The sequence below is a fragment of the Pelobates fuscus genome, chromosome 1 (assembly GCF_036172605.1).
Source record: "Pelobates fuscus isolate aPelFus1 chromosome 1, aPelFus1.pri, whole genome shotgun sequence".
In the NCBI taxonomy this organism is placed as follows: Eukaryota; Metazoa; Chordata; class Amphibia; order Anura; family Pelobatidae; genus Pelobates; species Pelobates fuscus.
In genome coordinates, this window is record NC_086317.1 from 353,628,693 (window position 1) to 353,641,145 (window position 12,453).

At 41.8% G+C, this 12,453-nt stretch overlaps 1 protein-coding gene across 3 annotated transcripts in view; it reads left to right on the forward strand.

The window, feature by feature from the left end:
- Positions 1–12,453, forward strand: part of MYCBP2 (MYC binding protein 2) — a 240,277-nt gene that overhangs the window by 125,148 nt on the left and 102,676 nt on the right. For all 3 annotated transcript variants that reach the window (XM_063425851.1, XM_063425848.1, XM_063425854.1), the window contains exons 41-44: positions 3,310–3,525; positions 3,686–3,908; positions 6,972–7,090; positions 11,793–11,880. In XM_063425851.1, the coding sequence (XP_063281921.1) occupies positions 3,310–3,525; positions 3,686–3,908; positions 6,972–7,090; positions 11,793–11,880 (646 nt within the window). The remainder of the gene's footprint in view (positions 1–3,309; positions 3,526–3,685; positions 3,909–6,971; positions 7,091–11,792; positions 11,881–12,453) is intronic.

Consider the following 12,453-nt stretch of genomic DNA (forward strand, 5'->3'; position numbering starts at 1 on the left):
CCCGGCGAACTGCGCGAGCTATCGCCCCATATCGCTCCTGAATGCAGACTTGAAGTTGTTTGCAAAAGCCATAGCTCTGAGAATTGCAAGGCACCTCCCCTACCTCATACACTCAGACCAGGTTGGGTTCATTCCGGGCAGGGAAGGGAGGGACAACACGATTAAGGCACTGAACATTCTACACCTAGCTCGGACACACCGCAGGGAACTCCTACTACTATCGACAGATGCTGAAAAGGCCTTCGACCGGGTGGACTGGTCGTACCTGGGGAGCACCCTCGCACATATGGGGTTTGGCCCCAACATGCTGTCCTGGATGCTCTCCCTGTACACTAGTCCCACGGCGAGGATCCGCATTAACGGGGCCCTGTCCGCCCCTTTCCAAATCAGAAATGGCACCCGACAGGGATGCCCGCTATCCCCCCTCCTGTTTGCCCTCTCCCTGGAACCATTCCTGGGGGCGGTCAGACGGAACGGGGGAATCTCCGGCTTTCTCCACGGTCACCATGAATACAGAGTAGCGGCATATGCAGATGATATGCTGTTTTTTCTCACTCAACCACTGGTCTCACTACCAAATCTTCTCACAGCGTTTCAGGAGTTCGGAGCGCTTTCAAACCTTAAGCTCAATACGGACAAATCAGAGGCCCTCCACCTCCCCCCCCCAACCGGCCCCCCACCCCATCTATACTCCCAATACCGATTCAAATGGTGCGACACCAAACTGAAATACTTGGGAATCTGGCTGCCCAAAGACCCATCCCAACTATACCTTCATAACTACCACCCACTATTACACTCACTGTTAGCAGACTTAAAGAAATGGTCCCCGTACTATATATCCTGGTTTGGGCGAATCAATGCGGTCAAAATGAACGTGTTGCCCAGGCTACTTTACCTATTCCAAACAGTACCGATCACCGTACCCAGAGCCTTTATTAGCTCCGTATCGACCGCTATACGCCAATTCGTTTGGAAATCCCGCCAAACCCGGATAAAAAAATCCACCCTGGAACTGCCAAAGCGGATGGGAGGCACAGGTTTGCCCTCCATAGAGACATACTACCGCGCCTCACATCTACACAGACTGACGGACTGGCACGTACAACACCCCTCAAAGCAATGGGTGGTGCTAGAGCTGGGACAAACGGACAGGAGAATTCCCTCCAGGCTATGGTTGCACACCTCCACGTATTCAGACCTACACACCAACAACCCTCTAATCGACGCTTCGATCAGAGTGTGGACAGCTGTGCGATACAAACTTAGGCTCACCACCTCTCCTAGCCCTTTAATCCCCATCACCCACAACCCAGACCTGGCGGGCGCCTTATCCCAACTGGACATGGCTGGTCTCCGACAGGCAGACTGGATGTACCTACACCAATGGATCGGCACGAGAGGTCTTAAACCACTCGCTGAGATATGCCCCGATAGACCACCAACGATACTCGAACGATTCAGATATCACCAAATAAAGTCATACTTTCTTTCTTTGCCGGGCCGAGGGCATTTACTCAGACCCCTAACCAGCTTCGAACACCTATGCGCACACAGAATACAGGTACACAGGGGTATCTCTAACATATACACCATACTCATGGCCCAGACCAGTGGAGACGTAGTGCTCAAATTTAAGGAACGCTGGGAGACAGATACGGGGGAAGCTCTCTCCCCACAGGACTGGGACAAAATATACACCCTCACTCATAAATGCTCCATCAGCTCAAAGTACCAAGAGCTAAACTACAAAATCTTAACCCGCTGGTATAGAACCCCGGACATATTACATCGCATGAACGACAACATCCCGGACACCTGTTGGAGATGCGGCACACATAGAGGCACCTTCATTCACATATGGTGGACATGTCCAAAGATAGCCACATATTGGGAGAGAGTCAAGGTAGAAATAAACAGAATCACAGGGGCAGGGATTCACCTAGACCCCCTAGCGATGCTGTTACACCACACTCCCACACCCATTAAGGTTTATAAGAAATCCTTAACGTTGCCACTACTTAACGCAGCTAAGGCCCTTATCCCAGCATTGTGGAAACAGAAGGGGGCGCCTACCCTCCAGCAGTGGGTGTCAAAGGTAGAAGAAATCCACTCAATGGAATCACTAACGGCGGACCTTTATGGTAGACAAGAGCAGTGTGCACTGACCTGGTATCCATGGGTGGCATATCTAACTAACGGGACCACCAACCCCCAAGGGACTCCTCAGAGGGCCACAGCGAGCCACCACGAACAAAACTAAACTAGCTGGATACCCCCCACCCCAACACCTCCCATCCCACACCCCCCCCCAAGACTGGACGACGGACGATACCCCCCCAACGACTGACCCGGACAGACCCGTAATAGGGACATATTGACCTGTACACAATTAAGACGTAAAAGACCAGATGGAGCAATGAGACCAGAAGACATCAGGACACCTGTATAGCACAGCACCACCTGACTACCTGGACCGGTAACCAACGGGTACACACCTCAGTCTGACAGAATGATATGACAGGCAAACAGATCCCCAGTTATATGCTCACCCACAGTACTTATCGACAGTGCAGGCATTAGCACACCGGGCTCTTACCTGCGTAAACAGGTGGCATGCCTAAAAAAGAACTATGGTCCAACGCTAACCCTACTTACCCGAGAAGTGTTCCCAGCAATGGCTGCTAAGATAAGTGCTTGATAATATTCAGGTTGAGGGTTACACGGATGATAAGGAAAGTCCAGCAATCATCTAGGGTAAACAGGGAGCCAATACACGACAAAATAAGACTACACGCAGAAGTGTACACACACACATATGGGACTCTAAGCTGCCTGAAAACCGTTAGATATCCCCGATTGGGACCCGGCAGGTTCATGCAGGTGAAGAGACACATTCATGCAATACCTATCACAGCAATATATACTGTTTTACCTCCAAGAATCGTTGACTCTGTTTGAATCCACATGTTTATTATTGCTAACCAAAATGACAAGCAGTCTGTTTATAACCAATTGTTTATTGATAACTGAGTTCTACATTTGTAAGCATGCTTACCGACTTTGATGTTCTGTACACAGCTATTGTTCACATGTATTAACATGAAAAATAAAAAAATAAAGATTGTCTAAAAAAAAAAAAAAAAAAAAGGACAGAGCCACGTTACCCAGACCACTTCAATAACAGATTTGATAGGAACAGGCTCCCAACAAGGAACTTTCTTGCATAAACAGGGACACTTGCAATGTATACAAATGTAACCTTTTCTGCCATGCATCTAATTTTCTTTTCTTTTTATTTTTTTTAAGGCGGCTGTTGAAGTATTTGGCCTTGTCCAACAGTTGCTCCCTTCAGTAGCTGTTTTAAACCAGAAATATGCTCCTCCCATCTTCAACCCGAACCAGTCCACTGACAGCACAACAGGCAATCAGCCTGAACAACTGTCTGCATGTACTACTTCCAGTCACTATGCAGTACTGGAAAGTGAACACCCATACAAACCAGCTAGTGTAATGCAATATAAGGTAAAGTGGTGGTCATTTTTATTTTGATGTTCATGACTCAATGTATAATATACTGATAGATTTTTGAAACTGCATTTCTATTTATTTATATTTAACTTAATGTGTTAGTGTAGATCCATGGACTGTATTGAATTTTAAAATCTCTTTCCATGTCCACTAGGTATCTTTTCCTGAATGTGTTAGGTGGATATCCATTGAGTTTGATCCACAATGTGGCACTGCTCAGTCGGAGGACGTTTTACGACTCATGATACCAGGCAGAAATATGCATTTCTCAGGTTTTGGACCAAAGCATCCTGTTCATGAAAGCCTTAACTCATGGGTTGAGCTGAAAAAGTTTTCAGGCTCTGCTGGGTGGCCAACATCTGTCTTAATATTGCCAGGTACATTTCAAATTATGTTTTAAAAACATGACTTAATTACAGTTAACAGCCAGTATGGAATTGTAAAGCATTCCAGCTTTACACTGTGTACGTTTTTTATTTTTTTCTTATGTAGTATGTGTAATATCTATCTTTATTGAATGCATACAATGGTGCAGATTACAAAGCTTTTCTTCTTCGGTTAAGTTTATTCATCATAATGCTGCATACATTACTTCTCTATGTTTTTAGTGTATTATCTTCTCAAATGACAAGCATAAGTGCAATATAAAATCAACTTGCTTCTGCATACAGAAACTGGTAATAATTGCTACATTTTCGAATGTTCATTTTACTTTTTTTATAGTACTATGTTCTTTTGATTCTCTGTTTTATCACTTATTTTAAATTTTGCATAAAGATTAACACAAGTATTGTTTAATTGATGTTGAAGGAACAAAAATTACTTTTATCTTAAAAATGTTTCCACTCTAAACGGAGTATTATGCAGACTGGAGTTTTGAGACCCCCCAGCACTCCAATAGAAACAAAGAAGTGGTCTGGGCACACAAGAATCATGTTAAAGCAGACTCCAATCGGATCAAAAGATGAAACATTTCGGCTTAACCAATCCTGTAAAGCTGATTGAGCTTAAACATTGTCTCAAACTTTGGTCCAGCTTTAACCCCATTCTTGTGTGCCGGGATCACTTCTTGATCCCTTTTTAAACTGAGGCATGATCACTTAAAGGGACAACTTAGTGGGCAATGTATATGTATTTTTGTAGTGGGACATTGGGTTACTTTTCAGAGCCACAGAAAAAAATAAAAAAATATTCTTAGCATGCACCCTTTACTTACTGTAATCCACCTTTGATGTTATTAGGCTTCACAGAGAAGCACTGAAAGCTACACCAAGCATGTGCACGCACACAAGTGGTGAACTGAGCAACGGCTCAGCTCGCTGCTCTACCGTCATGCAAAATCAGCAGCAACTTGTCCTAAAGCCCAGTGCCAAGGCATAGCTGAGGCCAGTGGTGTGCACAGCACTATCCATTAAACTTGAATGCACTCATTCCTGATGAGCAATGTCTGAAAGTCTTTCAGTCAGCATGCTTGGCATCCTGATATTAGTGACTCTGGTATAAGAGAGTTTCAGAGGTGTGGCTAGAAGCAGTTTTTTTTTTTTTGTTTGTTTTTTTAAAGTCCAAAAATATGATAAATGAGAAGTGGAGGATACAAGATTTAAATGGCACTATAACGACTTTACTAACATATTATAGTGCCAAAACATTTTATTTTATATTATTGAAGTGTTTGTTGAGCACTGTAGAACTTTATCATATCTTTTAACATAATCTTCACCCCCTATATTTAACAAGTATGCATTTGTAAGGTGTGAAAAGTACAATTAAAATGTAGAAATTCACTATAGGCACCCATTTAAATTAGTCTTGGTGCAGTAAAACTGCAATGTATTTTCATTGCATGGTTAAGTTCCCCTAAAGTGGCAGTCTTCCTGGTCTCTAATGGAGTTTTACAGGACATCTTAAAATTTCCCATGGGAAAGCATTTACTCAATCCTTTTCCATGGGGACTCTGTAATGTGTGCATGATTACTGTGGGAAGAGGAGAGCTACCCGCAAGTATCCCTTTCGTCATATTGCAGTAATACATTTCAAACGCTCATAATGAAAAATGAAACCAGTACTAAATGCAAAGCAAAGATTAACCCCTTAATAACGGCGGGCGTTCTTTTTTAGGCGGTCCTAAACGGCGGCAGGTGGCACAGAACGTCCCTGCTGCTCCCCCGATGGCAGACACCCTCTGCCCGATCCCGCCCCCCCGTCCATGTGATCGCAGGGTCCTCGCGATCATATGACCGGAATAGCCAGCTTATGCAGTGCCTGCAGGGAGACCCCCATCATGCCTGTAAAAAAGTTTGTTTTTTTACTTTAAATAAAAAGTACTTAAAAATACACTTAGAATGACGTTAAATATATATATATATATATATATATATATATATATACGTATATATATATATATAAAATCAATAAATGAAAAAAAAAATTATAAAAAAATACCAGATTTAATTTGTTCTAACTGTATTTTGATATTAATATACATACATATTCAAAATGCATTTAGAATGAAGTTATAAATACTGATATATATATATATATATATATTATATATTTAAAGGGAAACTACAGTGCCAGGGGAAAACAAACTTGTTTTCCTCTCACTATAGCTCCTGCCTCCCTCTGCCCAAAAAGTTTGGTACTTTACACTTATTACTATTTAATGTAACTTGTTTGCACACTTTTTATAGTCTGAACGTGTAAGTCAAAAAAATGCCAAGAAGCTCAAAAACACCCGTGTGGTAACCTCTCTACCTACACTAAAACAAAGCAAAACATATACATACACAATGGGTGGAGTATCTTGGTTGGAGATGTAGGATAATGGCAAAAATGGGATAGCTATAAGGAAAAAATAATATACAAGCACCTAGTGCAAAATCATACAGTACATGGATAATAAAGTGCAGTTTTCGTGATTGAATACTCACAAAGAGAGAGCCAGAAAAATACTTGAATATCCCACAGTGGACTTTTTTAGACTTTACCAGTGACAGTGGTTTTTACAGGGAATCTTGCTCTTTATTTTTTTTATATTTATCCTGTATTTTACGTATCTGTACCCCCATATTAAAAGGAAGTAGTGTCTCTATTCACCTGCATGGACATTCCTTCTCTTTTTGGGATCAACAAAGCTTCACCAATACATTTAAAGGGAGGGGGATCCCTTCTAATTTCCCCACAGGCGTCCAGATTGAGCCATATTTTTCTGCCTCTCTTTGTGAATATTCAATCACGAAAAGTGCACTTTATTATCCATGTACTGTATGATTTTGCACTAGGTGCTTGTATATTATTTTGTCTTTACAGCTATCCCATTTTTGCCATTATCCTACATCTCCAACCAAGATACTCCACCCATTGTGTATGTATAGGTTCTGTGACTTGCCTGCAACTGTGAAGTTTGTTGATCAACTGTTTATTTTTTCTTTTCTTTTTAGGAAATGAGGCTCTTTTTTCCCTAGAAACAGCTTCAGATTATGTCAAGGATGATAAAGCCTGTTTTTATGGCTTCAAGTGCTTTGCTATTGGCTATGAATTTAGTCCAGGAACGGATGAGGTTGGTTTCTTATGAATTGTTTACTGAATTGAAAATGGTCTGTCCTTCTGCAGGTCTCCAGTTGTAAACTATGACTCATAAGTGCAAGGAGACATCTGAGAATGATCCCAAAAATGTACTAAAAAAATTTTTTTTTTAAATATATTATATTTTAAGAAGCATTTAAAAAATAAATAAATGATTTTTAAAGACATTAGCAAACCGCTCTATTTCTTTCACTTGCAAGGCCAGGGACTAATGAAAGTATTTAGAAAATTGGGCAGACTAGATGGGCCGAATGGTTCTCATCTGCCGTCACATTCTATGTTTCTATGAAATATCACAACTCTAATGGAATAATAAAAAACAAAAACAAAAAAACCTTCATTTGTGTAGTTGTTTATGGAAATATACAGTTCTCAGACATCATCACACATAGGCACATACAGTTACATAACTGAATGAAGCAAACTATTAAAAGAAAACCTCCTCTGCAATTACAGGTGATAATCAAAAAATTAGAATATCGTGCAAAAGTTCATTTATTTCAGTAATGCAACGTAAAAGGGGAAACTAATATATGAGAGAGACGCATTACATGCAAAGCAAGATAGTTCAAGCCATGTTGTAAGTGTGGTGATTATGGCTTACAGCTCATGAAAACCCCAAATCAACAATCTTAGTAAATTAGAACATTACATGCAATTAATATAACAAGGAGTGTACATAGAACAATATCAGACCTCTGAAAAGTATAAGCATGCATATGGACTCAGTACTTGGTTTGGGCAAGACCAGGATGCTTCAATAGCGGCCTTCAGCTCTTCTGCATTGTTCGGTCTCATGTCTCTCATCTTTCTCTTGGCAATGCCCCATAGATTCTCTATGGGGTTCAGGTCAGGCGAGTTTGCTGGCCAATCAAGCACAGTAATCCCACGGTCATTGAACCAGGCTTTGGTGCTTTTGGCAGTGTGGGCAGGTGCCAAATCCTGCTGGAAAATTAAGTTCGCATCCCCCATAAAGCTCCTCTGCGGAAGGAAGCATGAAGTGCTCCAAAATCTCCTGGTAGATGGCTGCGTTGACCCTGGACTTAATGAAGCACAGTGGACCAACACCAGCAGATGACATGGCTCCCCAAATCAACACAGACTGTGGAAATGTCACACTGGACTTCAAGCATCTTGCAGTGTGTGCCTCTCCATTCTTCCTCCAGACTCTGGGTCCTTGGTTTCCAAATGAGATGCAAAAGTTGCTCTCATCAGAAAAGAGGACTTTAGACCACTGAACAACAGACCAGGTCTGTTTTTCTTTAGCCTAGGTAAGACGCTTCTGACGTTGTTTGTTGTTCAGGAGCGGTTTGACAAGAGGAATACAACATCTGAAGCCCATGTCCAGGATCTGTCTGTGTGTGGTTGCTCTTAATGCACTGACTCCAGCCTCAGTCCACTCCTTATGAAAGACCCCAACACTTTTTTTTTTTCATTCTTTATTTTTTGTAGTGCATAAATATATAACAACGCGTATGTGGTACCCCAAAGGCATTCCACATGCTTTTCAATGACATTCACAGCATTGGGCAACATAGTAATATTTGCAGAATTTTTGTATTAATGTAAAAGGTCATTTCCGTTACGTGTAGCTTAAAAGTGGGTTCAATACTTGAAACAAGAAACAGTTAAGTAAGATTATGTATATAGATATTTTATGCATAGTATACATGCTATTCTAACTAGGAATGACCAGCTATTCCATTTAGTGAGGTTTATCAATTATGAGGTAAATCAACGCATGTTATATAGTAAGATTCAGGCTTGGTAGTTACACCGTATAGGTTAAGTTGAGGTGTGTGCTTTGTGGTATGTCTGCTATACATACTGTGAGTGGTGATAACTGTGCACTGAGTGGGCAGATATAAGTAAAGGCAGCATTGAATCTAGGATGTAATGGGAGTTGTAACATGCTGCTTTCGGCTAACAGTGAGGTTTAGAAGGTCAAAAGCATAATGCTGAACGAGTAAACTAACTTTGCTGGGTACATTGATTCATTCGTCTTAGGACTACTAATGATAAATTATATATAAAGGGAACGTAAACACAAACAGAGAAGCCTATGACATTTTTAACCACTCGGCTTTTCAAGGGGTTTGAGTGGGAAGCGCAGAATCACAGTCCTGCCATCCGAAGTGGGTCTCTCAGGGGTGGACTGCACATTTAAGTAAGTGTTCCAGCAAGTGTGGGTAGCCCGTGTCACAGGTGCCCTAGGGTGAGTCTTTCTCCCGCAGTTCCGTTCAGCCGATGCCTCGTGTGGGCAGAGTACAGACCTGAGAAACTCTGCATGTTGCTGTTTAGATTATTAGACAGGTTTGTGTCCATATGTCAGTCCCAGAGGCTCACAGGAGAGCCTGAACTCGTCGGGTGTCCACTAGGATATACCAGGGCTGCAGTGCCATCAGTGCCTGTGCCATGAGACAGTCTGGAGCTTCTTGCACGTTCATCCAATGCCTTGTCTATGTGGTGGTCGGTGTTCGCTTGGCAGTGGGTATGTATCATGCCGGAATATACCTGTCTCCCAGACGTGAAACAGTGCTGTGCCTCGTGGTGCTCCTGGACGCAGGTCCGCCATCTTGTGGGCCTTTGTTTGTCCGAGTCCCATTCGTGAGGCAGGCTCGCCGGTCAGCCTTAGTTGCTGGGTTCTCCGAGTAGTCGGCAGCTTGTGTGCGCCAGTGGTGTTTGCCCTGTTTGGAGGCATAACTGCTGTATTTTTGTAGTGGGACATTGGGTTACTTTTCAGAGCCACAGAAAAAAATAAAAAAATATTCTTGCCATGCACCCTTTACTTACTGTAATCCACCTTTGATGTTATTAGGCTTCACAGAGAAGCACTGAAAGCTACACCAAGCATGTGCACGCACACAAGCGGTGAACTGAGCAACGTCTCAGCTCGCTGCTCTACCCGCTGCTCTACCGTCATGCATCTCCTGGTAGACGGCTGCGTTGACCCTGGACTTAATGAAGCACAGTGGACCAACATCAGCAGATGACATGGCTCCCCAAATCAACACAGACTGTGGAAACTTCACACTGGACTTCAAGCATCTTGCAGCGCGTGCCTCTCCATTCTTCCTCTAGACTCTGGGTCCTTGGTTTCCAAATGAGATGCAAAAGTTGCTCTCATCAGAAAAGAAGACTTTGGACCACTGAGCAACAGACCAGGTCTGTTTTTCTTTAGCCCAGGTAAGACGCTTCTGATGTTGTTTGTTGTTCAGGAGCGGCTTGACACAAGGAATACGACATCTTAAGCCCATGTCCAGGATCCGTCTGTGTGTGGTGGCTCTTGATGCACTGACTCCAGCCTCAGTCCACTCCTTGTGAAAGTCCCCAACACATTTTAATGGCCTTTTCCTGACAATCCTCTTCAGGCTACGGTCATCCCTGCTGCTTGTGCACCTTTTTCTTCCACACTTTTCCCTTCCACATAACTTTCTATTAATGTGCTTTGATACAACACTTAGATCCAACTTCCTTTGCAATTACCTTTTGAGGCTTTCTCTACTTATGGAGGTTGTCAATGATGGTTTTCTGCACAATTGTCAGGTCAGCAGTCTTCCCCATGATTGTGATTCCTACTGAACCAGACTGAGAGACCATTTAAAGGCTCAGGAACCCTTTGCAGGTGTTATGGCTTACTTAGCTGATTAGAGTGGGACACTGTGAGCCTAGAATATTGCACTTTTTCACAATAATCTAATTTACTGAGATTGTGGATTTGGGGTTTTCATGAGCTGTAAGCCATAATCATCGCACTTATGACAAATCACGGCTTGAACTATCTTGCTTTGCATGTAATGCGTCTATCTCATATATTAGTTGCCCCTTTTACGTTGCATTACTGAAATAAATGAACTTTTGCACGGTATTCTAATTTTTCGAGTATCACCTGTATATGGTTTTCTTCTCTGCAGTTTTGTGCGCATACATGTTTTACTGCAAAAGTCCAAAAAAATCCTGGTCTTCAATGTTTTATGGGAAGCTTCAGAAGCATTGGGGTTTGACAGATTGTGGAGTCAGATGATCTCAGCCAACTACAATGCTTTCTCATAAATTCTGATCTCAGCCAAGGAGCCATGGCAGGGGGGCGGATTCAAACTCCACCCTTGCCAATCAGCATCTCCTCATAGAGATTCATTGAATCAATGCATCTCTACGAGGAATGTTTAGCGTCTCCATGCAGAGCTGGCCCAGGAAGCACCTCTATTGGCCATCTGAGATGTGGCCACTAGAGGTGTTCCTAGGCTGTTATGTAAACACCGCCCTATGAAAAGGCAGTGTTTGCAGCAAAATGCCTGGATGAACATGTTATACTCACCGTAACTACATTAAGCTGTGTTGTTATTCCCGTGACTGTAGTGTCCCTTTAAGTCTCGGGTAATAAGTTCATCTGTAGCTTTTTAACTTGAAGTATATGTACTTGGACTTTCTGAGTTAAAAAAAAAAAAAGCAACTTTCTAATTCTAAACCTGTTTCTCATTGACCACATTTTTGTTTTGCAAATGTGAGCTCTATAACAATTCTCAAAAGTGATCATATGCTACCACTGCTTACGTGTGCAAGCTATGATTTCAATTAATTGTGAGTGTAAAATATGTGAGCCTAATAATTTATTAACACAATGCTGTTTTAAGTGAATTATGAACCTCTTTTACATGATTTCCTTTTTGTTGCAGGGCATCATTCAGCTAGAAAAGGAGCTTGCCAACCTCGGAGGAATTTGTGCAGCCTCCTTAATGAAGAAGGATCTGGCTCTTCCTATTGGTAAGTTGGTGGAATATTTTTTATGTATTTTGTTGTTTAATTATGTAGGGTATCATTTGGCAAATCACAATGCTGGGAATGCCAGCAGTCTGGTGGGTTTTATTGACTTAGAACGTAATTTAATAATCCCAGAATTCTAAACTTGTGGTTGTCCTTGAACATCTGCAGAAGCACTAATGTACTAAATCTTTTTTTTTATTTTTTATTTTATTATGCTATATATATAATAAATTCCACAATGTATAAAATAATACAGTAATGATACATGTTCACCATTAATAATGGCAATTTACATTGCCATAATACAGACTGGGGGCTGTGGGGCTGGCACTTACCTGTCCTGCAGCTCCTTTCAGCTCTTTCCTCCTCCGCGCCGTCCGTTCAGCACCTCGGTCAGCTCCCAGTGTAAGTCTCGCGAGCATCAAGCAGGGAGGGGGGACGAAAAAAATATATAGTTATAATAAAAAATATATATAATAATTAAATTAAATTAAATAATAAATAATAATTACATTAAATAATAAATAATAAAAAAATAATAATACAAATTTTTTAATAAAAAATAAATGAAAA